A 27460-nucleotide genomic window follows, 5' to 3' on the forward strand; every position below is an offset into this window, starting at 1 on the left:
CTGCCACATCTTGCTCATGGAATGCCCGTGTGTAAATGACTTAATGTCCATAAAGTAGTTTGAGATCCTGGGATAAAGAATGGCATAGAAGTACAAAGCATAATAATTGGTTATCCCGGTAACAACAAAACCACCCCACCAAAAAAATAAATAAATAAAACACAGAGATGTTTTAGTCTATACTGAGCTTTAGTAGCTTTTAGCTTACACGCACTGAATAAAAGGGGTCTCTGAAAATAAATCAATTTTTAAAAAACCCTTTGCTTCACTGCCTATAAGAAGATGACCTTATAAATATATCAATATCCAGACTCTACTCTTAAAATTCCAAACAGCATCTGATTTCAGCTTTCTTATGTCCTATGTATAGCTATATCTGCTAGACAAAATACTGATAAAAAGAGCAGCTATAACATGTAAGCACATTCTTACTTATTTTGAAGTTATAGAATTTTTCATTCAGTAAAATTTCCAATTACTCAAGCAAAACATTACTGACATTATTACAATTACTTCTTTTGATCTCTCTTCTTTAATACGTATTAAACCTTAACATCTCTTCACTTTTGCTTCAATGCTAAATTTTCTTAAATAGAAGATAATCAATATGCACATTTTATCTTAACTGAACTTTAAAGGGCTCTGTGCCTAGATTTTGAAGAGATAAATAGAAAACGTGGTCAAGAACAATAGTAAATGCTAGTAAAGTGGTCCTAGGAAAATCTCTCGATATTAAACAGGAGTTTTGCTATCATTTAAGTCCCCTACTTTTGTATAAATATCTAAAGAAAATAAGTTTTAAATTCTTACCCTATTATGAAATTCATAGTTGGACCAGTAATCAGCACTGCTAAAAGGAATGGGGTATCGGGCAGGGACTGTAACCAAACATCTATTCACTAAATCAGTAAAAAATCTGAATTCCTGGACTTTGTTTCTGGATCCAGCAGCTCTATTATTGGCAAAGACAAGATAACTGCCAAAAGAAAAACATCATAATTTAGAATAATTAAGCCAGTAATTCTCTAACAAGAAAGCTCATCAACCCTTCCCCAACCATATCCCCTTATTTCAAATCCCATTCTTATTAAGAGGAATTAAACTTACTCCAGCCAAATCTTCTGCACTATATCAGACTTCATGGCCACCCCTAACGCTGCCTCATATGCCTCCACTGTCTCTTTAATACTTGATTGAAGAGGATGACAAAGGCTGTTTAAAAAATGAAGGAAAACATTGTATGTCTACACCTCAATTCGATCAGGTAAAGGAATGACAAAGTATAAACATTACAGATATTATTACAATAGAATCCTTCTTTTGAGCTTTCTTTTTTTAATAACATATAAACCTTAGCATCCCTTAAATTTTGCTTCAATGACTTTAGCAACAGGTTAATTTTAACACAGTGTAATTCAGTAATAAATAACAGATGCAAGCCTAGTATGCAACATTTCTCTCCACAGTAGATAATGTCTCACCAGTATATCAGCCACAAATAAGGAACTTGGTGGTTAAACATTTCATCATCAAAATTTCCTTTACATAAACGGGCTGGAATGTCAAGTGGTCCTGGGATATTTAAGAGATACCTGAGGAAAAATATCATGTTTAAAATTATGCCTATGTACACATGGATTACTATTGCTTTTTTTTAAAAAAAAATCCTGTTTCAACTAAAACTTCCTTGTTTATACAGTAATGAGACTTTATTTTCATGTGTATACCATACCGCTTTGGTCACATCTCTAGCATCATATATTTATTATCTTATACTTACTTGAATAATTCTTCTTCTATAATGATTTTTAAAAATTTTATAGCCCAAATTAAACAAACCACCATAATCATCTAATGAAACCTAATTAAAAACAGAGAATAACAAATGAGACTACCAAGTATCTAAAATTTTCCCACAAAATCTGTACTTTCTTGAAAAAAAATCTTTGAGTTATAAAACTTGATATCTGAAAGCAATTTCTCTCTCACATACACACAAATACCACTCTACATTTAATTTTAGACATGATATAAAAGCGTATTCTATAACATATTGGCCCATAAGGCACTTGTCAAAAAGAGGTCTATGATCAAATAAGATTGAGAAATACTGCAAATTAAAGCCCCCTCTTAAAAAGCCACAAAACATATTAGGATATTAAAGGCTCTAAGAAGCCAATCAGTAAAAAAATCTATTTTACTTTGGTAATTCAGGTTTCCCCGCAATATATTTGAATCTGTGTGTATAACATTACTAGCATCTTCAGGAACAATGTTTTTAAAGGCAATACGTTGATTTCGACAATGACAACCTAGTATTAACTGTTCACAGTGAATTTAGCAATTATTTCAAGGAACTAAGTTTTAATGGATTAGAGAGGCTGTATGGCGGCTGGGGTGGGGGAGGTTGTGTGCTGGGGGCCGTAAGAAAGGGAAGAAATGGTACTTCTAGAAGGCAGATTATCATCCTGACTTGGCCGTAACTAGCTGTATTACCATGAGTTAATCACTTAACTTCTAAGAATATTGACTTTTCTCAACTGAAAACTGCAATAAGTAAGAAGAGATAACTTTAAATCTAATCTATGTAAGACTATCCCTATGCCAACTTCAGTAAGGTGAATGAAATCCCCAAGTTAACTTTTATGGTTATCTACTAGTCTTCAAATTGATTTGAAACACACGAAAATTACTCCATCTCAATCTTTCTGTCTGTCCTTATACTAAATTTTACACATAAAATTTTCCAGTATAAAATTTATACTAAATGTTATATAGAAAGAAAAATGACAGACTCTAATTCTAAATAAATATTACAGTTCTACGTACTTTGCTTTACAATTTCTACTCAAGAAATAAAAAAGTATTTTGAACTTATGAAGAGCACTGACTTCTCCTATTAATAAGCTTCGGCTCTTTTATAAATTTTAAAAATTTCTATCAATACCAAGTTAAGTGTGGCAATGCTGAAAACTCTCTCACTTACTGCCATTCTCTTAATATTTGACTTTTGTATAAATATCTAAAAAATAGATAGGCTCTCATCTGTGCAAGCTTTCACCGCATCTACCCAAAATAAGGACTTCAAATTGTCTAAATAAGCACAGGATACCTTTTCCTCATAATTCTTGGTGAATTATGAATTATAACTTTACACACAAAAAATAATAAAGCAAGATGACTTAGCAAATAATGAGAAGATTATTTGGAGGTAGTCCACTTTCACATTTTTATTGTCACTTATTTATTCTGCTTCATTAAGCTGACATCAAGAAGATCTGAAGATCTTTGACCATGGCACAAACTGGCAGCATCTTCTTCAAAGCTAAAGCAATTACCTCCATGCTGAAGGGAAGATCAGAACCAGCAAGTCTTTAAAAGTCTGGTTCAGCCTTGAATTTATCCTGTGCTTAAGTCTGAGATGTTAAAGCAATCTAATTTAAACAGGGAGAAAGTCAGTATGGGGAAGCTAAACAATCTCTAAATTTCTCATACAATAGTTTAATTTTTCTCTATTAATTTGCATTTCAAATTATTCTTTTGTAATTAATTATAAGATGTTAATCTATATGTAGCAAAGCAGAAAGACTTTCAGGAAGAGTACTAACATCACTATGTCAATAAACTGGCTATCTACCGTAAGAGGACAGATGTAAAGACTCAAGTCTGGTAAAGAATGGTGACCCCAAACTTTTTGCCATATCTCAAATAAAACTGCCATGTTCACAAAATATTCTAGGGTGGATAGACCACTGACTTAACAAAATGTGGGTTATTTTTGAAAATATTTTTTTATATAACACTGCTATACTGTGGGTGGGTGCAGGGAGGGAGCACCCAAGAAAAGAAAAATATATGCAAACATTAGACTTGCATATATAAATCTAAGACTCTATCTTCACTTAGTATTTTCCACAAGAATATTTTTTTAGGAGATATCCAGCTTAGACCTATCTTCTCTCAGTTCTTCCTAACATACAATAAAAAAGTATGTCATGACAAATATCTTCCTTTTGATGCTGTTTTACTTAGGATCAGCAAACTACACCTACCTTCATAAATAAACTTTTATTGGAACACAGCCATGCCTATTCATTTATATACTGTCTATGGCTGCTTTCTTCCTACAAAAGCAAGGTTGACTAGTAGTGACAGGCCATATGGCTTGCAAGCCTAAAATATTTACTATCTGGCCCTTAAGGAAAAAAGTTCGCTGATCCCTACAGAGAGATGAGGAAGAAGGAAAGAGAACGTTAAAAGCCTCCAAAAAAACCCCACTCTTTAGGATCTGAACAAGAACTCACAGGGAAGCAAATAAAGGTAGTAAATACAGAACTCTATATAAGCTACTGAGAAAGTGATGGTTGAGAAAAGAATTCTCCAAAGTTTCTTACTCAACAACTTTCAGAAGTTAAAGCGGTTCTCTTTAGAATTTTTTTTTTAAAAAGGCATATTATTTACATTCACTTTAAAATCACCAATCCAATAAATTAAAACTCATTTTTTCGAAAATCACTGAGATTGTCTCAGGATAATTTGTTGCTACAGTATTAATTGCTAAAATTAACAATGACAGTAATTAAAAGAAGCATGAATCACCATGGTGTTAACATAAATTTAGTGTTCTTAATCCAAAGAATGCAAAACATTTTACATCTTGTGTCTATTTTTATTAAATTCTACTGCCCTTATAACAATTCTGTAAGAGGGTATTCAAGTGTCCTAAAAAAAAAAAATCAGTCTAAAGTATAATCAATCCACCAAGAAACTGGTAATCTTTCCACTGAGCTACACTATTTCTCATTCCTCTACAAATCAAGAGTTCTACAAACTTACCGAAACAGATCCAAGTTACTATACTTCTCAAACCCAGGTTTAAAGAAGGATGCGATAAATTTCCGCAAAAATGGAAGAAGATTATCTCCTCGATTCTATTTTTAAAAGAAAGAGGAGGGATACACATTAGGCTTACAATGCTTAATTAAAATCTTTCAAGGGAGGAAAAGCCCTCCCCCGCCCCCCCAACCACTGATTAGATTAGGTTTTTTGAGTAGGTGGAGGTAGAGATGACTTTTGTATTCTGATCTCCAAATTGAACTAAACATTAAACAGTTTAACACCCAATATACCACAAGCTCAAGTTTCACTCACCAATTTCACCAATTAGCCATTAAGCTCTATTTACATGTTTGGCACTGTGCTAGGTGTTGGGAGTAGGGGAGCTCTAAATCAGAATAAGACATGGTCCCTGCCCTCTGGGAGTTCTTAGAGTAGTATACAAAGTAGCTATAAGCAAAATTACAATGTAATGTAATTAAGTGCAATGGTAGAACTATGCATGAGGTATTATGGCAGAAAGAGAAGGAATACCTAACAGTATTGCAAAGGGCAAAAGGATCAGTAAAAGCATCCCAGAGAGGCTGATGCCTGAAACATCTTAAAGGATGAATAAACGTGAAACATAAAAATATCATATTTAAGAATTATGACTTTTTTTTTTTACCTGCGAGATGAAGAATTTGCACGTATGATAAAAAACCTCTGCATTCTGAAGATTTTTTTCAAATGCAGTAAGCCACACTGCCCTAGCTTTGTCGTGCTGATTTGTTTCCAAATATAAAGCAACAAGGGATTCCAACAACTGGCAGTTCATGGGACATGATTCCAATAAATATTTACAAAGCTTCACTGCAGCCTCATACCTTCACAAGAAAAACACACATTTAAACACATGAAAAAATCAATTTTTAATATGAGGTTAACTGCTTGTCAATTAAGTTTTACCTCTCAAGAAGCTGGTGCAGAACAATCATGTTTGTGTAAAGTGGAACACAAGCCTCTACTCTTTCCTCAACAGTAAGGCTCTCATCTGTGCAAGCTTTCACCGCATCTATCCAAAAACACCACAATAACATGAATCAAACATAAAATGAATTATCTGACTGTGTTATTTAAACTCTAAGGTAGCCTATTCTTTTGTTTGACTACATCTTATTCACCTTTACTAAACTCCTGGTTTTCACCCAAAGGAGGTATTTCAGGTATCTCCAAACTCCTAAAATTAAATCTTTCACCCTCACTTTCCTGTTAAGAATAAAACACCCAATATGAGCTCTTGCATCTTTGCATTTATACTAAATTCCTGAAAAATTATGTCAAAGAAATTAAAGAATGAATTATCTTTTCATCTTTCTCCGACCCACTTCAAGAGGCCTTGCTCTGCTGATCTACAGCCATTTAAACGTCTCCCCCTAAACTTGATCTTTTCCTTACTCCTTCAAAACACTTTTCCCTTTGTAAAGAGTCCTTTACTCGATCTTGCTACTTCTTAGAGAAAAGTCCTCCACTGTTTCACTTTGCCCAACTGTCACCATTTCCTCCTTGCCCAAGGTGGTATGACTTCCCAGAACTGCTGAGTTTAAAAATGAATGTCATTCTGAAACAGCACTTTTGAAGTTCACTTATAAGGATCCTATCTAAACAAATCTATCTCTACATTCATTTTATCTGATTAGCATTTGATAATGTTCTTCCTCTTCTTTTTAATTTCTTCTTGCCTCTGCTTCCAAGAGATTGTTTATATTTTCTCTTGGTCTCATTCACTGACTCAATCTCCCTTTTACCCCTTACAGCTACACTTTAAAATCTCCATTTCCTCAAAGAAAGTATCTCATAGCTTCAGCTGGTGAATAACTTACTGGGAGTGCACATTAAAAACTGTAAAGCACTATATAATACAATAATTTCTATGTTGATAACTTTCAAATCCATTTCTCTATCCATAATTGTCCATTTAAGGTGCACTTCCTTATTTCCTTCTGCCAACAAGCATTTCCACTTGGGTGACCAATTATCATTCATAAATACCACTCCTACTACCAAAATCAGTCTTCCCAATTCACCAGTTTTCTATTAGTACCCTTACCTTTTCCTGGTCTCAAAACCCTGAAATCATCTTTGACTATTTTTTCTCTTCTTCCCTGACATTTAATCTGTCCCTAATCTCTATATGGTAACTTAAAATGTCTCCAATAAATACTCTCTCTTTCCCAGGTTACTTTTTTTAATGCCTCAGTTATGGCTGTCAGCTTCTGGTTGGTTTTCCTACCTTTGGTATCATTTCTCTCCAGCATATTCTTTCTTTCTTAAAGAATTTCTATTGTCATCAAGCCTACCATACTTAAAAGTTCTTGAAAATCTGGTATCATTTCCACTTACCAAGCTTAATTCCTACTGTTCTCCAGCACAAAAAGTCTCACTTTGATAAGGACTCTCCCTTCTTCTAAGCTCCCTTTAAATCCATTGCACCAATTCCTATCTACTTGTTGCTTTTTGTTTACTTAGCTCCCCTAATAGGAATGTCCTTTTACTTCCTTTCTTCCCTAGTTTATTCAATGAACATTTACTAAGCGCTCAGTACACTGCCAGACATTATAGGCCCTTGAGAAATATAAAAATAAGACAAGAGTCCCATCTTTGAGGAGGAGGTCCACCATGTCAGTCACATTATAGGCAAGCTTCAAAGTCTAGCTCCAAGTCCTAATTTGTCTGTGAAGACATACTTGATCATGCCAACCTGCAATAATCTCTTTCCTTCAGGTTTATGGCCTGTACCATGTAATTCTCTAAATCACAGATCCCAGTCTCTTCTCTAAGCACAGAATTTAGACTATATACTAATAGACAGTTATGTGGCCTCATATGTTTATTAATTATGTCAGATGTATAGATTTTATCTTCTGACTAGGCTATATACTTATTAGAAGGGAACAGGCTTTATATCTTATATATGTTCCAAAGCAGATACCTCGGTTAGTACATAGAGGAATCAAACTCACTGACTGATGGAAAAAATATTAATTACTTGAAAAAATAAGATATTATCTTTTAACTTTCACCTTGATAGATTGCTTTACAAAATTTACCTGGTTCTATGATTCAATCAACTCATTAAACCTATGTAAATATGCTATATTATGTACATATTTAGCTGATATCCTTTGCCATAATCAGAAAAACGTAGCTTTCATAGATGCCAATGCCCATCTTATCTGATTCAATCCTTAATTTTTTAAGCATTTATATAATAAAGTGTAAAACTTGCAATACATAAATTTGTTTCATTTAATTTTGAAGAATCATAATAAGCAATAAGTTGATGTTCTAAATAATTTATAAACATTTATACTTACCTTCAAATACTGCTAACAACATGTCAGGATTAGTCTTTACATCTTGAACTGCTTGCCACGGCATTAGAAATGGTTCTATATTAACAATTCTTGAAGGATTGGCATTAGACGGATCATAAAATTTTGAAGGGAGAACGTTGAATTCAATAAGATGTATGTAGGCCAGCCATGCCAAACATCGATCACTTGTTTTAAGGTATTCAGCTACTATTCCATCATTAGCCAATTTCAATGCATTCTAGGTAAAATGGAAAAATAATCTGAAGGTGTTTTTAAAAATATTCCTAATAAGATTCAACTGTGAAGGCAAAGAAGATTAAAAGTGTTTTATTTCTTTGGCATGGTTCTTAAATACCTAAGTCAAAATTCTGATACTCACCAATTTTTTGAATGGAGAAACTCTTTAGAGATATCAATACCAGATTAACATAATTTTTACTATGCTACGGTTTATGACATAATTAATGAAAAGGTTAAATTTATTTGTATATTTTAAGTATTTTGAGATTTAAAATCTAATAAGATAAAGAGAAAAGAGTAAAAATAAACAAAAAACCTCACCACACCCATATAGAAGATTTCCACTATGGACTAATTTTTTCCCTTTATGGTTTGAATATTGAAGTTTATTCTGGTGGGTACTCAGCAAATATTATTTTCATTTAAACCTCATAAACACTCTAAATAAGATATTATCCCTACTAAATAAGCAAAGGAGGAAACAGCTGTAAACTTACCCAAATTCACACAACTTACCAGTAAGTGGCAAAGATTCAAATCTAAAGCCTGTGTCCTTATCTTTCAACAATGTTACCTGTACTGTTTTAAACCTTTAAAAAATTCTCTACAGAATGTCATTAAATGCTATAATAAATGTTTACCTGTAAAACTGCAAGTGCACTTTGGCATCTTCCAGTAAATATGTGTAGCTGAACTCTAAACAAAAGAGCCTCTAAAAGCTGAAAGGACAGAATATCTGATGCTTCCCGCTTGGCTGCTCCCATCAGGAACTCCACCATTCTCTCACATACGTAATCCTTTTCTTCAAAGGTGCTTTCTAGGTGCAGAAACTGCCCAAATGGATTTCATATGATTACTCCTGCTTCATAAGAATATCTAAAACTACAGATTTTTCACATTTCATTAAGAAACTATCACATATTAAAAATTCAATTTCTATAAAAAAGATAATTACAAATATGTATAAACCCATTGTACAGTACTATAACCTAGATTTCCCCTTCTACCACAAGTTGGAAAGTGGAATCAGATGAAAACTAAAACAATACAGATACACTCTCAGAATTATCACTAAAGCAATTTCACGTCTCCTTTCCTTGAATCAATAAATGGCAGCAAGACCATGATGGATCTCCAAAAGCTCACGTTTATGATCACATACAATCTGAATTGCTCAGGTGTGTGACTGTATAAAAATTTTGAGAATAGCATTCATATAAGAAATATGTGACAAAATAATTAAAAGATTTAATCTTTTAAAGAAATTAAAAGGTCCTTTAAAGACCAAACAACTTAAGGAAAAACATCACACCCTATAATTTGTGGTGATCAATAGCATTAACTTTGGTACAAGGCTGCAGGTTAAAAGCCAAGCATTTTTCATTGTCTAAATCTATTCAGTGAGTTAGGAGAGTAACAAAGTGGCAAGTTCAGGGGCTTCCCTGCTGGCACAGTGGTTGAGAGTCTGCCTGCCAATGCAGAGGACACGGGTTCGTGCCCCGGTCCGGGAAGATCCCACATGCCGCGGAGCGGCTGGGCCCGTGAGCCATGGCCGCTGAGCCTGCGCGTCGCGAGCCTGTGCTCCACAACGGGAGAGGCCACAACAGTGAGAGGCCCACGTACCGCAAAAAAAAAAAAAAAAAAAACCAAAAAACAAAGTGGCAAGTTCATTCATTAAGGGATACGATGTTATCCAAATCTGTCTGTTCTGAATTTCAGTTAGCAAGTAAATGACAGATCTGATAGTAACAGTTTATATGAAAGTTTATCTGAATCTAATAATTCCTGAGTTCAGCTGGTAAAAGTTCACATATTAATGAATATTTATTTTATAAGTGAATTAATCATAATTTTAAGTTTAAGCTTGGGTAAGAAACACCCATTTTCTCAGAGAATGAGGAAAAACCCACTTTTTCACCAAATCTTTTAAACTTAGCAAGGTTCGATATTAGTATGATTTACAGATAAAGTTTTTTCCATAAGTAACAAGGGCATATAATAAAAAGACCAAATTATTTCCTAGCTTTCATGAAAATGTTATATAAGCATAAAAAGAATATTATTAAATTATTTTCAGGTGCTCAGCAAAAAATTCATTTAACTTTGCCCAAACCAAAACTGCTTAAGAATAGGTTAGTGTAAAATGTTTTAAAATGTTTGTTTCCTCATTACCAATAAAGTAAACAACAACAAAAATCACCTCTTCACTAAATACTGTCTTGTTTAGTCTAAGTTAATCCTGACCCAGAGAAGTGGCTTTGAGGTTACTGGACAGTGAAAGTAAGGTTATTATTATATCTATATGCAGACAAAACATATGATCTATTAACCTACACATCAATATTTAAGATAACCTAAAGAATTACTGATAACAAACACACACACAACTTTATCTTTTCTACTCACAGTCCAAAAACTTTGATAATCAGGAGCATATTCAACAGCTGTTTCACACATTTCCTGCACCTCCTCCTTGGTTCCTCTTTTTGAGAACAATCTGAGGTAATGACACCAAATTTCTGGATTGTCTTTGTTGTTTTCCAAAGCTCGAGCCAGAACATTTAAAGCAGAATCCAAGGACTCGGAACATAGCCTACATGTTTGAAAGAAAAAGCAGGACCATTTTTTTTAACACTTGAAGATACTTTTTAAATCAGTCTAGTTCTAATAAGTCAACTTTTTAATTCCATTTTCTATTAGAACCTACCAAGAAGTTAGAATCACCAATGACAAAGGGAGGTAGATTAAGATTTTAAATCACATCCATCCAAAACAGGTCCCGATTTCCCACTGACCCAACAATTCCCTTTTAAGTGGATGTTCAATGCGCATTTACCAGATAAAAACACAGTGTTATAAAACCACTAGATTATCAACTTCAAATGTGCTTTATGTCCATATTCAGCAATACCTTTTATGATTTCCACTGGTCTGGGAATGGGAAAAGTTAAACAATTCTCCCTCAAGGCCAGCTACTACTAGCACAAAATAATCAAAGCTTTCAATATAATAGTTCTTTTCAACAGTCAAGGGCTCACTATCTCTTGGAGGAGAAAACTGTCTCTCATGATCCTATTCATAAAATAATGTACAGTTTTTTGGCCTTCACTCAGTAAATGAGTCAGAAAAGAAAACATTGTAACTTATCCTATCAACATGAAAATGACACACAAGGTAAGTTAAATAAGCACCATATTCAGGTATGTGTGATGTATTAGCATTCTGCAGTGCTACCTTAAAAAAGTTTTTATACCAAGTTTTAAGACAGAGCAGCCTGTTTAAAAAAAAAACAAAAACACCTTACTATTGTAATTCTAAAATTACAGTAATAAATATTACTCCTGGTAATAAGAGATTATTCCTGGCAATCCTATCAACAAGTAGGAGTCAAAAAACACAATTATTTAATAGGAGCTGTCATTTTTGAGATAAATTACTATTTATCTTATTTGAATACACATAATATAACACCACACACAGAAAAAAGTCAATTCACCAGAATTTAGAGTTTCTTAGACAAGCTTTAAATCTCCAAATTAAAATTAACATAAAATTTAACCTGTTCCACTGTGTCTTTATCACAATTTTATTGAGACCATGACTACCTGACGTATTAAAAAATCCAATGATTAATTCTTGGACCACGCAGAATTTACTGTTTTAACTGACACTACTTTGAAATAAGAGCCTACTTAAGTTAAAAACTGTAGCTAATTTATTACCCATACACTAAGCCAAGCACATAACTCAAGATCTAATCTTAAACTTTTTCTAATAGCTTTAAAACAATTAAGTGCTTTTGGCTTTGTCAAAAAAACAAAGACTCCATTGATAGTAGCAAGGAAACCTGATTACCAGAGATGAAATAAACTTCAAACATAAAAATATAAATGTGCACCAGTTTACACAAAGATAGAAGGGGACGTACCCCTCATTTTGATTCAAGTACTTGTATGCAAGCTTGAGCCAAAGTTGTACATGAGAAGGATTTTCAAGCACACTTGCTTCTAAATTAGCAATGTCATCAGTCTCATTTGTAAAGTATCTGACATCATCTGGAGTGACAACTGTATCCAAAGCTGGAACATTTATTCGGTTCTCTGGCTGGAAGACTATAAGAAAAAGCACTATTAGCTTCACAATTTCTCTAAATCCACAAACCCAAGAAAAAACGATTGGCCTTATCTTTAAAATAATATAAAAATCTAAAGCTCATAGCTTTAAGGTAGAGCAATCATATAGTTTATTCTCCAAACCAGGACACTTCTAAGAGTAAAAAGGGATGTTAATACAAATTACACCAGGATGACAGGTATAAACTAGGACTCTGCTGGGCAAACCAGAAGTATGATCTCTCTACTCTAAGCGTAAATGACATCAACTGATAATTCACATTCATTAAGTTTTAAGAGAAAGTTATAATAATTTATGAAAATGATTTATTCCATATTCCACTACATCTAAATTAGAGAAAAAGTGTTAATGTAAATAAGTACAGGAGAGCATATTTGCTAATCCAGAAATAGTAGGCAATTAAATTATGCAAACTTGAGAATATAATGTAAGATGTACTCGACAATAAGGCACTCATTTATACATTTCTTTGTTCACTCATTTAATTCATTCATTCTGTGAGCCTACTGCATGTCAGAAAACAAAGACTCAAAGATAAAACAAAACAGAACTCCTGCTCTCAAGAAGGACACAGGCCAGGCAGTAGTTCTCAAATGGAAGCAGCACTGCTCCCCTCTCCCCACTCAAGTAATATTTAAAGCTGTCACATTTACTAAAGGGTGATCCATGCATTTACTGGGCAGGGGTCATGAAAACAAAACATCCTGCAATATAAGGCACAGTCTTGCCCAAGGAAGAACTAATTGCCTTAAACGCCAAGCAGCATCACTTTTTTGAAAACAGAAACTTTTAAAAGGCTAGTAGATTACACCAAAAGATTAGCAAAGTGTTAGCAAAGTGTAACACGACAATTTAATGATTCTGGATCTTAAATTACTTCTTACCATACTTAATAGGTCCTGTAGACTGTTCCTCATCACTACTGAAATTATTCTCTGAAATAGGTTTTCTCCAAAACTTTGGCTTCCACTTTCTTTTATCTTTGTAGGTTGTAAATGGAGGTGCTAAAGTAGACAGGAGAAGACTGCTGGTTAACAGAACTAGTCTTTTATAGTTTTGAAGGATACCCAAATAGTACTCAAAAAGAGCTGAATTTATTCTATCATGTTACTCAGACATGGTATATATATATTTCTACATAATGCCAAAAAAATTGTTCTCATAAACTCTAAGGTCCTTTTGTGCGAGAGAAAGATACATATACTCACTATGGCCTTTACTTTCATTGACATTGCTCACAAGGAGAACAGCCATCTGGTCCATTGACATTCGATCTTTGTTTACTCCAAAAAGTTTCTCAACATATTTTTCTGAAATTAGAGCAATGCTGTCTTCATAAAAAGTATAAAAAATATGGATTACAGAGATGAGGCTAATTAAAGAGTATGAAGTAAAGAATACTTTAAAAATTAAAGGTACTAGTCAAAAACACCTATGGCCTTCTAAAGGGCAGGGTCTACATTATCTTAACTACTACAGCAAATCCTACCACATCATGCACCCCAATGTGGACTGAAAAAAAGTATTTCCTAAAACAGCCTAAGCAAGTGAAAATTAAAGTCCCTAATTAGGAATGACTAAATAGATTCAGTGATGTCACAATCACTCTGAGTTGTGATAATACTGAATTTAACAAACACTAATTCCCCTACTTCGAAAAGACTTGTAGTTTAAGGTTTAATATTTGGCACTCAATCTGGGGAAAAGCTTAACAACATTTATTCACAATGTCTGGCAGTAATCTATGCTTTCTACAGTGTCAAAGTGTATAAAGTCCTTTTTTATTTCATTGTAGAATCTGAAACTATAGTCACCTCAACTTCTAATCCCCCTCTATTTTTGAAAATAGTAAATTAAATAGGGTCTATTTTTAAATCACTGGTAATATTCCTATACTATGTTAACATATTCTTCTAAATAAAGTGAAATATTTAGATAAGCTCCGTCAAAAGAACTGTCTGCAATAATGGAAATGTCTTACATCTGCACTGTCTTACCGGTAAGCACTTACCAATACTGAGCTCAACAGTGCCTACTGAGCACCTGAAATGTGGCTAGTGTGACTGAGGAAGCCAAATTTTTATTTTAATTAACTTAGATTTAAATAGCAACACATGGCTAGTGACTACTGTACTGGACAGAGCAGATCTAGATAAAGTGTCATAGATGAATGTATTGAATTATTATGGCTATTTAAAGATGTCAACAACTGAATATAAAACTTTTAAATTGCCTAAATTCAATTTTCACTTGGGAAACAAGAAGTCTTTAAAACCTGCTGCAGCAGCAATTTCTTCATCAGTGCTTGTCTCTGAACAACCAATCAAAGACAGATTATATGACAGAATGTCCTGGAATAGCTGTTTTCGGCTAAGCGTATAGTCTTGTGTATGCTGCCTAAAATAAAATAACAACACAGAAAAGATAATCATGTATATATCAAAGCTACATAACCAAGACTGCCTTTTAAATTATAAAATGTTAACAAATAAAAACTACTCACCACTGACAATCATCATCATTACATGTTCCTGTTAAATCAAAACGGCAGAAACACTGATCTGGTTCGATCATATTACTATATGATACTGAGCTTAGGGGAAGTTTTTCCTTGGTTCGATAGTATGGACTAAATCTAAGAAGAGAGGTAGAGAGGCACATTACGATGCTCCATAAACATTCCTCAGAAATTTTTTCATTTTTTCTTTCTCAATTAAAGTTTCTATACTTTGAGCTTACTATTTATCTAATTACTTAATGCCAAAATTAACTCTAGAAAACAACCAGAATATCAAGTCATAGGGACAAACTACTTTTATACGCAGACATAAAATATCTGAAATAGAAAACAAAGAACAACAATATCCTGTATTCTAAACGTAGTGTTTTCCTACCACATAATAAAGTGGTGTATAACACTGGTATTTCTTCCACACATTACCAGCCAACCAAAAAACTAGAGAAAAAGTCTATACTACCTGGTAGGTGTTGTATGATTTTACGATTAAATCATACCAATTTAATAGTCTCACAGCTTCTAAAGAGTCTTTAAAAAAAAAAGAGACAACCTCCCAAAGGTAATCATTGGAAAGTGTCAAATCAATTTTATGAAAGCTAGCCAATGCATTCCTTAGAATAACAATAAAATTAAAAAGCAAAAATTTTAAATTCTCATAAGACTCCAGTTATTTTTCCTAAAATCCTTAATAGATATAGTAATTCAGAATTCTCCACAATTTCACCAGTAGCCAGAAATTAGGATTTGATAAGAATTAGTAAACCCAAGTGTGAGTTAAATCTTAATTCCTATTTGGTTCAAGTTTGACAACAAGGCACTTAAATTTTTATATTCCCTAAAAGGACAAGTTCATTTCTGAGCAGCCATGATTCAATTTTTTTTCATGGTCATCACACATTCCAGATTAAGATATCATTAAGAACAAGGAGCAATCCTGAACCTCAAGTTTACTGAATCTTTCTTCTATACCTGTAAGACTTAAAAACTAGAAGGGGACTATGGTAGGGTCTAAACGGATATGGCTTCACTTCTGTTGTTTTACTCTGTCCTGTCACGAAATCCACATCCACAGAAATCTCCTGCAAAAGAAAAGAGAAATTTCATAAAGTAATAAAGGCTAGGGTGAATTCTAGATTTTATAAAGAATATGAAATGTTCAGTTACCTGACCATGCAAAACCTTGTCTGTAATGCCTGTGGTAGTTTTTAAAATCAGTTGTTTTAAGCTATCAGCTTTTGAATATAATTTCTGCAATTCACCAATTTTTAACCCTAGAAAAAGTTCTGGTTTTTCTACTGCATTCTTAGTAGGTTTGTTTATACATTCTTTGTTAGGTGTATCAGTGTGCTTAAGGTTAGGTTTAGTAAAAGAATTGGATTCTAAGAAGGATCTTCTTCTTTCTCTGTTTGACCCAGACAAAATCTCATCATCAACATCATTTTCCTCAGTGTCCAGACTTAATTTATCTTGAGTCAGATCGTGAAGTGAGGGTTGAGGCAAAGAAAATTCAGGTTCCTCTTCCACAAGTGGACCAATATTTTGCTGTTCCTTTGCTTTAAGGGCCCTGGCTTCTTTTAGTTTCTGAATTTTCAGGGCATATTCATATTCTAGCTTTTGCAATCGTCTTTTTTCCATAGCAATTAGTTCTGCTGAATGCTTTCTTGGACTTGATATTGGAGAATTGTCCAGTCTCATCATTTTGTTAGGCTGGGGGGAAAAAATGATATCAATATTTTATACTGCTATGACTTTATAAACAATTTTTGGTAAGATAATTGTGCTATCCCTACAATACAATGCCAACATTATAAAACTAAGTCAATAATGAGACTAAAACAGTTTTACAAAAGCCTCCAACAGATTTGCTAGTTAATCTATGAGGTACCAAAAACAAACAAAACAAGTCAAAATAAACAAACAAAAAAAAGTTTCCAAATATGTGGGTGCCATTTAAAAACAAAACTTTAATCTTGGGCTTCCCTGGTGGCGCAGTGGTTGAGAGTCCACCTGCCGATGCAGGGGACACGGGTTCGTGCCCCGGTCCAGGAAGATCCCACGTGCCGCAGAGCAGCTGGGCCCGTGAGCCATGGCCGCGGGGCCTGCGCGTCCAGAGCCTGTGCTCCGCAACGGGAGAGGCCACAACAGTGAGAGGCCCACATACCGCAAAAAACAAAAACAGAAACAAAAACAAAACAAAACAAAAAAAACAAAACAAAAAAAACCTTTAATCTTATTCTCTTTAAATCTGCAGGGAAAAGCTTGAACTTTTTATGCATCTCTTACCCTCAAAAGAATAATTAAAACCTTCTCCTTTTCAAACATTAAATATTTCTACAAACAACTTACTCCAAGGTGATCTTGTTCCAGTTTACGTTTTCCTATTTCTTTACTAGCCACTGCTTTTGCACGAGCAAGTTCTTCTCCATACTTCAGAGTCAAAGCTTTCTTAACTGTAACACGTTGTTGAACTCTGTGAATCTGAAATATAGGGTAATTCTAAGTATGTAAATCTTAGGAGAGGAAATACCTTCTTAAACATAATTTCTTTACGGTATTCAAATGAAAATTAAAAATATGCTAATATTACATCTCAGTGGAGAACAATGTATAGGTTACACATTTTGATGGCTTTGGTTTATGGTTTTATTAAAAATTTGGCCCATAAAAATGTGTAGTAAACATGGGACTACAATATTTGAATTTAAGAAAAGAACATTACTTGTTCCTGAAGCTTCTTCAAAAACATTCTGTTGACACTGAGAATTTTCTCTGTTGCCTGAAGCTGCTCTGTAAGTTTTGTAATTTTTGTTTCAGCATTTCGAACAGATTCTTTCTTCTTAGCTTCTTGCTGTACTAGATTCTTTAAAACAGATTCATCTTTCATCAAGAGAATCCTAATTGGGAAATAACAAAAGTCTTATGAACGTTTTTCTAAACTAGTGGACTGACACCATCAGAATAAAAAACTTACGAAGTAATAGCTCATTTTTAAAAATATGTTTATGATACACAGAAGTGAATATTTAGAAGAATAAAATAAGTATTCAGATAGACACTGTTAAATTTTATGAAAGCAAATATGGGTTGGCCGTTTTTTTTTTTGGCAGCACCACGCGGCTTGCGGGATCTTAGTTCCCCGACCAGATACTGAACCCAGGCCCTCAGCAATGAAAGTGCAGAGTCCTAACCACTGGACCACCAGAGAATTCCCTGGGTCGGATCTTTAAAGAAACAAAACAAAACATGCGTCTGAGTAATGTGAATTACAGTTGAAAAGCTATTAATAGTAACCTTCAATGTAGCCCTAAATAACTCCTGAAAAATGAGGACTTAAGAGGGCTTCCCTGGTGGCACAGTGGTTAAGAATCCGCCTGCCAATGCAGGGGTCACAGGTTCAAGCTCTGGTCCAGGAAGATCCCAAAGGCCGTGGAGCAACCAAGCCCATGCACCACAACTACTGAGCCTGCACTATAGAGCCCATGAGCCACAACTACTGAAGCCCATGTGCCGCAACTACTGAAGCCCACGCGCCACAATGAAGAGAAGCCCCGCTCACCGCAACTAAAGAAAGCTCGCATGCAGCAACGAAGACCCAACACCCCCCCCGCAAAAAATTAAAAACATAAAAAAAGAAAAATGAAGACTTAAGACAGAAAATCACTATGTTTAGTTTCATTTATAACGCTCCTAATAATAAACACACAAATAAATATCTAATAAACATAATCAAGCACATTTAATTAATTTACAAACCTCTAACTCATTTTATCTAAAGCAAAGCAAAGGAGAGAAAAAGAAATCTAATTTTTAAACAATAGACAGATGTAAAGACTGGAACTGAGAAGTAAAAATCAGGTCAAAAAGACAAATTTACAGATTTTCATCTTTTCAACTACTGAACATTATGATAAAAAAAAAATGAAGCATCTTTCCCAGAAAGATACCATATTTCAAACAGTCACAACACATGACATCTAGAATGAATCATAAAAACAGAGAATATGTGATAAAGAGAATGGGGAATAGAAAGACAAAGAATTTTTAAAAATCTTTTCATTTGTTATAAAAGTTATTAAAGAAATGGAATCTAAATGAATTTATTTTAATTTCTTTTAAAACATACACAGTACCATTTCTCGTTGATAATTTTGGAGATTTATGGTCACCACAATATTTCATCTATGAGTAACATTTTTCAGATCTCTAATATCAGGGTACATCTTAATGTTACTGCATATCATAGTTTTTGTAATAACACAATATTTGACCATGTGTCTTACTTAACAGACTAAGTAATGACTATTTCCAACAATCAAGTCTACCAACTTTAACAATAAAAATATGCTTCCAATAAAGGTCTTTAAAAAACATGCCAGAGGTTTTAAAGCCATACATAAATCTGAAGGGGAAAACTTTCTTTTGAAGTCTTGATATTTTTATTTAAACATTAATACTATTACTTCACGTAAATGTATAATTCAACAAAATGATAGCCTTCTCTAGGCCTATCAAGTATGAAAGAATTGGTAATCACACAGTATACTTATTACTGACATACACCACAAAAATATATCCCTCTAATATAGGAACACTTAGATACATGCAGTATTTAATCAGATAATGAGACTCACCTATGTTTTTTAAGTTTTGCTTCTGCATCTGTAACCTGCTTAGTAACCATTGCTATCCTGCCAATCCCATCAATTTCTACATCAGAGTTTGCTGGGGATGATGAACTTGTCTTCAGCTGATCTGATTTAATCAAACGCTGTTTCTCACGACTAAAATAATCAATAAAGATTAATAAATTATACCAAAAAATAAACTGAAATTATTTTTTAAGATGTATTCTATTTCATAAAATAAAGTAAAAATATTAACTAAGTGACTAACATATTGACTAATAACAATGATGACCAATATGCATGACCCAAGTTGGCATTCAGAGCTGATAGTGTAGTTCTCCTTTGTAACAGCTTTTATCTTTTTCTAAGCTGTTTATACCTCGGTGCATCACTGCCTTCAAGCTTATAGATGATCATCTGGCTCCCCCTCCTGTGCAAGTTCTAAAAACATTAACTCTTCATCTTGGATAAAAATCATCATCTTCATTTCCCAATGCCAATAAACTGTATACAGATTAAGCACCGAAAATAGTACACACCTTTAAAGCTAATTACATAAAATGCCACTTACTTGGCAATCTCTTCCTTTAACAATCTATATTCAATCTTCTTTTCTTCAGGCAAAGCTTCAGGTGTTCGCATGGGATCATTTTCTTTTTCAGATTTTGGAGGTACTTTCGGTTTTGAAGCTTGCTAGAAAACGTTTGAAGTCAACCAGATCAAAAGCTTTTATAATCCCACACTAAGATCTATATTTTACATTATCCAGTGCACATTTATATATTTAGAAATAAATATCTTCATCATTATTTTCTATTCCGTTTAAAAAAACACAGTGCTGGCCATTAACCACCAAATTACTTGTACAATCCCGGTAAGTAGTCAAGACTTATGGTTTGAAAATAATTGAACTATTTCATATCTAAGCAACTGTTGCAATTAGGAATAGGGATAAAAGTTGTATTTAGGTGATACACTTTGATAAAAACACTATTTTCTGGTAATATAACAAAATTCCAAAACAATAAATTTCCTTAGTACAGAGGACAATTATCCACACAATTTTACTATTTTGAAAAAAGTGACAGTCAACTGGAAACAAAAAAAAAGGAGTTTTTTAATAGTTAAACCTATCTAAATTTATACACACTTCATTATATAAACTCCTAATAATACAAATACTTATTTGTATTATTTATAATTTCCATAATTCTTATTTATATTTCCATAATTCGATATATTAAAAATCTAAACCTCTAAGGTCTAATTTCCAGGAAAAACAAACAAACTTTAATGATTGTCAATAAATCTTTGCATCTTTCATTACTGCACTTACCTCAGCAGTTCGTCTTGCTTCTTTAATCATGGACTCCAATCCACCAAAAACACTATTGGTTGACTTGGATGCCTCTCCATCAGATTCACTATCATCGGAATCATTTAGGGTTACAACCACTGATTTATGCTTTGGAAGCTGCAAAGACAGTATATTTGTTACTCTTGATGACAGAAGTATCTCTATCCTTTTCTTGGCTCTACCACAATTAGCTTCATGACCTTGAACAAGTCACTTTATCTGTACGAATTTAAATTCATAAAAATAATGGGTTTCAAGCAGACAGTCTATGGTTCCTCCTGTTTATATTGTATTAATTGACTTACTTTGTCCCACTCCACAGATACTGGTTATATCCAAAAACATAAAAATATTCTATTGATTATATTCTCAGTCTCTCTAGATACTACTATCATCACCTTCTTCATTAAGTTTTATTTTCTCCAACTTTCTATAAAGAACCATAATGCAATCTAAATTAACCTTTTAAAGCCAAAGAAAAAATTAATAATTCTACATTATTATTAATAAATCTTTTTGGCTTTTGTGCTTATATATGGAGAATAAGTTTACCGAACAGAGGCAAGATTTCAACTTGGCTTTGCTCCATTTATTTTACTTTAAACCCATTAGAAAACAAGGTAGAAATAAATTGTCATTTCAATCTCCTTAATAAACATTGAAAAACATCATAAGTTCTTCCATTATAGTACAGTCATTAATTGAAAAATTATGAGCCAAGATGGGAGAAATAAAAAATATATATAATTTGCTAAAACTGACTAGACAGAAAATCTAAATGGACCAAGTTATATGGAACAAAAACTGAGGAAATGGCAAAAAATACCTCTCTGAGGAAAATAATGCTTCCCAAAAAATATTATCATGAACTCTACCAGTTTACAAGTGAAGAAGCTGCTCCCATTTCACTATTAATAAATAAAAAATAATACATATATGTTTGTATATAATAAACTAGGAGTTAGGGAATAGGACAGCAAAACTGCAGACAAATTTCTCACAAGCTGTTTAAATAACAATAAGACTAATTATTTTGTTTGTTTTTACCGAGATCACAGTTCGTGGAAGACGAGGTCCTCTGTGAAACTTTGGGTTCTGTATCCTAGGCTGAGATACTGTATTAATACTGACTATCGACAGATTGCTTCTTGGCACAGGCTGTGAATTGTTCAGAACTGGAGGTGAAGGTGGGTCACTATTACTGGATGTTTCCTAAAGAAGAGACAGATATGAAGCAATTTTAAATGAAAAGAAATTTCTGTCCCTTTAAAGGTCTTGAGCAAAGTACTATCAGACTTATCCCCACTTTACTGAAAAGCCCAATGAATCCCAAACTAGCAGAGAAAAGTAGGGCTACCTAAAACTAAGCTCAATAGCACCACCTAGAGGTTCAGGTACCTAAATTACCTCTGGCTTGAAAGCTCTTTTATTCGCTAGAGATTTAAGTAGCTCTTCTCGGAGCAGCATTTCTTCCTCTTCTTCCTCATCTGCAAAAGGTGGTTTTGGAGGCTGTTCTGGATCTTCAGGTGGAAGAGGTGGTAAAGGTGGTAGAGGAGGTAGAGGTTCAAGAGAAACACACAAGCCTTCCACATAAGGCTGGCTCAAAGGTGGTATTGACTAGTTGTTTTTAAAAAAGAAGAAATAATAATTACTATGCAAATTTTACCCATTCCAAGTGTTTATCATTAGAGTAACATTAAATTAGAAAAAGGTATACAGGTTATTACTTTACTGTAAGCATAAGTGAACTAAGAATACTGGAAATCTCAAAACTAACCAAATCCAATATTCAGCCATGAAAAAGTATAATTTTTACAAAAAATCAACAATATTTGAAACATTTAATTTATAAACTTAAAAATAGAGAAATCAAACTTTACAGTGTCTATCTGCCTAGATGACTACCTGAAAACAAACAGATAACAAAAAATCAGATACAACACTTATGTAAAAATCAAAACTTAGGAACCAAAGGGATTCTGGGTGGGCGTAGTCTAGAGTATCTCAAGAATTAATTGTAAAGAAGTCACCACTACCCTCATAAAATCCTTGTGAAATGGCTTCTTCGAGATTATCTATAAAGACAATTTTACCCAAATCCTTGAATTTGCACATATTTTTGCTTCAAAGACTTTCCAGTATTTCCCTTGGCATATAAAACAATTCAAGGAAGAAAGAAAAAATAAAAATGTTTCTCTCTCACTCTCTGCTCTAATATTCCCCTCATCTTCAACTTCCTAGGAGGACACCAGATATCTACCTAGGAACTGTGAAATGGCAAGGTCCCCACTAACCTATTAAGAGAGATCCAGTGTGACCTCTAGGTTCTCTCATCTGAAATAACTTCAGAAATTTTACTTTGTGATCCCCCACTTCCTTTTTTTTTCTTTCTTTTTTTTTTTTAACAGGGGACTGGCAGTTCTTTCAAAAGGTAGGGAAAAGAAATTAACTTGCATAGACAATGCTTTTCTTTTACTGAATTTTCAAATTAAAAGTAACTATTTAATCAAAAGAGGAGAAAGGAAAAAAGTTTCTAGAAGCACCTTAATGCACTTAAATCCCAATTCCCCCTAAAAAAATCCAAAACAATAGATAATTCTTACTCTGCTTCGGAATACATTTTCTGAGGAACAAAGAGGAACAAAGAAAAGAAAGAAGGAAACATACTAAGTACTGAAAGAAAGTCAACATGAGATTAAAAATTAGCTATGACCGCCTGGAGGGGTGGGAGGGAGGGAGACACAAGAGGGAAGAGATATGGGAACATATGTATATGTATAACTGATTCACTTTGTCATAAAGCAGAAACTAACACACCATTGTAAAGCAATTATACCCCAATAAAGATGTTAAAAAAAAAAATTAGCTACGAAAAAAATCTACCAAATGGATAGTATGCCAATAACTAATCAACTGTTTATTCCACAGATTTCATAGCTATTAATTCTGATAAGCAATTTTGATTTTACGCTCTCTTCAAACCTAACAATTAATTACAGGCCAGCTTTTCAAAACAAATTAGAAAAGACATAAGGCTACAAAATTTTCGTAGAAATCATATCAATTCTCACTTACAGAAACCTGAGGTGGTGGAGGCAAAGAAACAGATGGTGCCGGAGAAAAATACCCCAATGAACATTCAGAGAAGAATGGTGGTTGCACTGGTGAAGGAGCTGTAAAAAAAATTTTTGTAAGAGTTTAATAATAGATGTATTTCAATCGGAATAAATTAAATTTATGGTATTTTTGAAGAAATAAAATTGCATCTAAGTAGAGTACAAGTGAGATTTTATTAATCTCCAATAAAATATTTGACTTCCATGAGACCACCTCTTTATTGTCCTTATATCATTACAAAATCAGCCATCCACTTACGCTGATATTTAGTCCCTCAAAACTCTCTACTTTGTTCTACTTTTCACCTAGTGGTGGTAACAGGGAATAGAGCAGGAAAGGCTAGAAACACACTTTTTTTTTTTTGGAAATAAACATACTTTTTAAGAAATAGTAAAACAAAAAATTCCCCTGAATCTGCCAAAGCGTCCTAACCAAAGGAAAACAGTGATGTGGTGACTCCATTCCTCCCTTCATGTGGAGAAAAGTGAAGAAATGGACTATTTAAATTGGATAGAAAGCAAACAGGACTAGGAATGAAAAGAATTACCCACTGTATTTAATTATTAAAGTGTACACTTTTTCACATTTTAATAATTCTGGGGAATTCCCTGGTGGTCCAGCGGCTAAGACTCCCAATGCAGGGGGCCCAGGTTTGGTCCCTGGTGAGGGAACTAGATCCCACATGCCACAACTAAGAGTTTGCATGCTGCAACAAGAAGATCCCACATGCTGCAACTAAGACCCTGACGCAGCCAAATAAATAAATAAATAAACATTAATAATTCTGAAATAGTTACTGATGCATCTCAGTTAAATTGTTAGCATTTCTTCCTTGGCAGCAGCTAAAAATATTGATAATTGCACTTTTTACTGTCAGTGGTTTCTTTAGACTCACTGAAATCTGGCAGATTCAAAGACTACTCTTGCTACTCAATAACCATACAACCTTAGGGAAAACTAAAATTTCTTCTTTGTCCCCGTTGTCTCTCAAGTCAATATGGATATTAACCACATGCCTTATATGGGGCTGACCTGTGGCCCAAATGATGCCATTTGACTATACACTGACCTTTAGAACACTTTACTTCTTAAAAACATAAATATTTGTAATGAATACGGCAAAAAGTTAAAATTTACAAAACTGAGTAGAGTACATTCTCTGTATAATAATTTTTTACAAAATTCTTTTAAGAGGGTAGATCATAAAATTATTTTATAGAAAGAGTAATAATAATATTGTCAATACTTGGGAACTACAATGAATCATCTCCAAGAACCTGGAAATATGAAAATTAAAGATTGACCAAAGAGAATTAAACTATGAAATCAAAATACAAGATTATTAAATATGAACCGAAATATAGTAACCTGAAAATGAGCACTTTTATTAACATTACCAAATCATACAGATTTTGCCTTCTCTCTAGGCACACTAAAGTAGAATTCTAGTTTAATTTGGTCTCACAATATGACCACTGGAAGAAAAACACTGATCATGTGGCCTTGCAGGTAAGTATTCTAGTTCCTAGAACACCAACTGCATTTGGTTGTCTGCCTCAGTCTTATGTGTGTTAATTAGTAAGAGAACAGGTCTCTCACAGCTGATCACCACTGAATATCAACTAAAGCGAGCCTCTAGCCCGCAAGGATGGTCATACCCTAAAATGTGCAATCTAACTGAGGTACAGCCCTAACAGTTCTAACCAGCTGATCCTAAGACACCACTAGTATCACTTTCCATCTCCCTATTCCTACAGAGTATCATCAGTGGAAGGAGGAAGGAAGCCTAAAATCAAGAAAGATCCCCCCCCCCTTTTTGTAACTAAAGCGAAGAATGCCTTAGATACAAAGATACTTAAGAAAGCAAAGGTTTATTTGTTTTTTAAAACAGTGTTCTCACCTTTCCCACAATCTTCACTTTTTAGATCACATAGTTAACAGTAAAACACTGCCTTCTTATTAAAATGCTATATAGAAAGAAATACTTAGAAATAAAGGTTAATATTACACATTTGAGGTTTGCTCTTGAATTATTTATAACACCAAATAATGTCTATGGTTGTACAGCCCACCAGCAAATCTCACTTTCATTACACATTTCTTGCAAGGTTTTGGGTAGCTTTGTGACGATTTTCTACTTAATAATTGTGAACATGCATATGTTTTAAGGTTTAGCTCATACCTGGAGAATTGGTTTCACTATCTGTATCCATAGCAACTTCTTCATAGTTATCATATTGATAAATGCCTCCTCCACTATCAGTAGGTTGCTTATCTAAGGATCGTCTCAGGTCAGGGTCTGAGGACTAATTACACAAGATTTTTTTTTAGTTTCACAATATTTTCTGTCTTAATCTATTCTTAGGCTAGAAATTACAAAACAATTAATAGTTATATTTTATGTAGAACAGTATCAAAAATCATGATGATCCAGTTAGAACTGCCTATCACATCTGATTGGGGAAATTCAACACACATGACAGGTACACTGTGGTTGACATTTTACAACTGTCAGAAAATGAAACTAGTAAGTACTATATATACAGATGAAATCTCCCAGAGTGAGCTGAGCCACTAAATAATCAGCTATTCCTCTAGAAAATAAGATGACCCTAAGCTCATAAATACTAATAGCCTCTCTCTGTAAGCTAAGAAATCAGATAAATGAATTCAAGTTTTATGTAATCAAAACTATATTTAGAATATTGCCCAAATAATCCTTAACATTTTAGTTATGAATAAACTAATGATAACTGAAGACTAAAAACTCTTGTCATATGCTCGTATGTTTTCTTTTTTTTTTTACTTCTTAAAATGTTCCACTCGGAGACAGTTTATAACAAATTGAAAACTAGCAAAAACTATCTGGGGCTTCCCTGGTGGTGCAGTGGTTGACAGTCCGCCTGCCGATGCAGGGGACACTGGTTCGTGCCCCGGTCCGGGAGGATCCCACATGCTGCAGAGCAGCTGGGGCCGTGAGCCATGACCGCTGAGCCTGCGCGTCCAGAGCCTGTGCTCTGCAACGGGAGAGGCCACAACAGTGAGAGGCCCGCGTACCGCAAAATTAAAAAAAAACTATCCAGATGGATATAAGAGTAACATACAACTATTAATACAATACTTCTCTAAAAAAGATTCTATCAAAGTGCTTTCTGGAAGTTCAAAGTATGAATACTTATATATTCCTTACTTAAGCAAACCTAACTCTTGACTTGCTACAATTAAATAGCTCTTATTCTTAAATATCCCTCTATTCTTTAATAATACACTCACGAGT

The 27460-nt window shown here is 33.8% G+C and overlaps 1 protein-coding gene across 2 annotated transcripts in view; it reads right to left on the bottom strand.

Annotated features, from left to right (window-relative positions):
* ZFC3H1 (zinc finger C3H1-type containing) overlaps positions 1-27460 on the bottom strand; it is a 49463-nt gene that overhangs the window by 4679 nt on the left and 17324 nt on the right. For both annotated transcript variants that reach the window (XM_082850600.1, XM_082850599.1), the window contains exons 6-30: positions 26366-26489; positions 24142-24239; positions 22474-22683; positions 22114-22278; positions 21046-21183; positions 20281-20402; positions 19716-19865; positions 17804-17978; positions 17431-17562; positions 16249-16791; positions 16054-16163; positions 15070-15201; positions 14842-14963; positions 13775-13876; positions 13451-13570; positions 12361-12544; positions 10839-11025; positions 9074-9262; positions 8193-8430; positions 5785-5890; positions 5504-5702; positions 4837-4931; positions 1482-1592; positions 1108-1212; positions 811-976 (exon numbers count right to left, since the gene is read on the bottom strand). In XM_082850600.1, the coding sequence (XP_082706726.1) occupies positions 811-976; positions 1108-1212; positions 1482-1592; positions 4837-4931; positions 5504-5702; positions 5785-5890; positions 8193-8430; positions 9074-9262; positions 10839-11025; positions 12361-12544; positions 13451-13570; positions 13775-13876; positions 14842-14963; positions 15070-15201; positions 16054-16163; positions 16249-16791; positions 17431-17562; positions 17804-17978; positions 19716-19865; positions 20281-20402; positions 21046-21183; positions 22114-22278; positions 22474-22683; positions 24142-24239; positions 26366-26489 (4023 nt within the window). The remainder of the gene's footprint in view (positions 1-810; positions 977-1107; positions 1213-1481; positions 1593-4836; positions 4932-5503; positions 5703-5784; positions 5891-8192; positions 8431-9073; positions 9263-10838; positions 11026-12360; positions 12545-13450; positions 13571-13774; positions 13877-14841; positions 14964-15069; positions 15202-16053; positions 16164-16248; positions 16792-17430; positions 17563-17803; positions 17979-19715; positions 19866-20280; positions 20403-21045; positions 21184-22113; positions 22279-22473; positions 22684-24141; positions 24240-26365; positions 26490-27460) is intronic.

Source organism: Leucopleurus acutus (assembly GCF_964270905.1).
Source record: "Leucopleurus acutus genome assembly, chromosome: 11".
In the NCBI taxonomy this organism is placed as follows: Eukaryota; Metazoa; Chordata; class Mammalia; order Artiodactyla; family Delphinidae; genus Leucopleurus; species Leucopleurus acutus.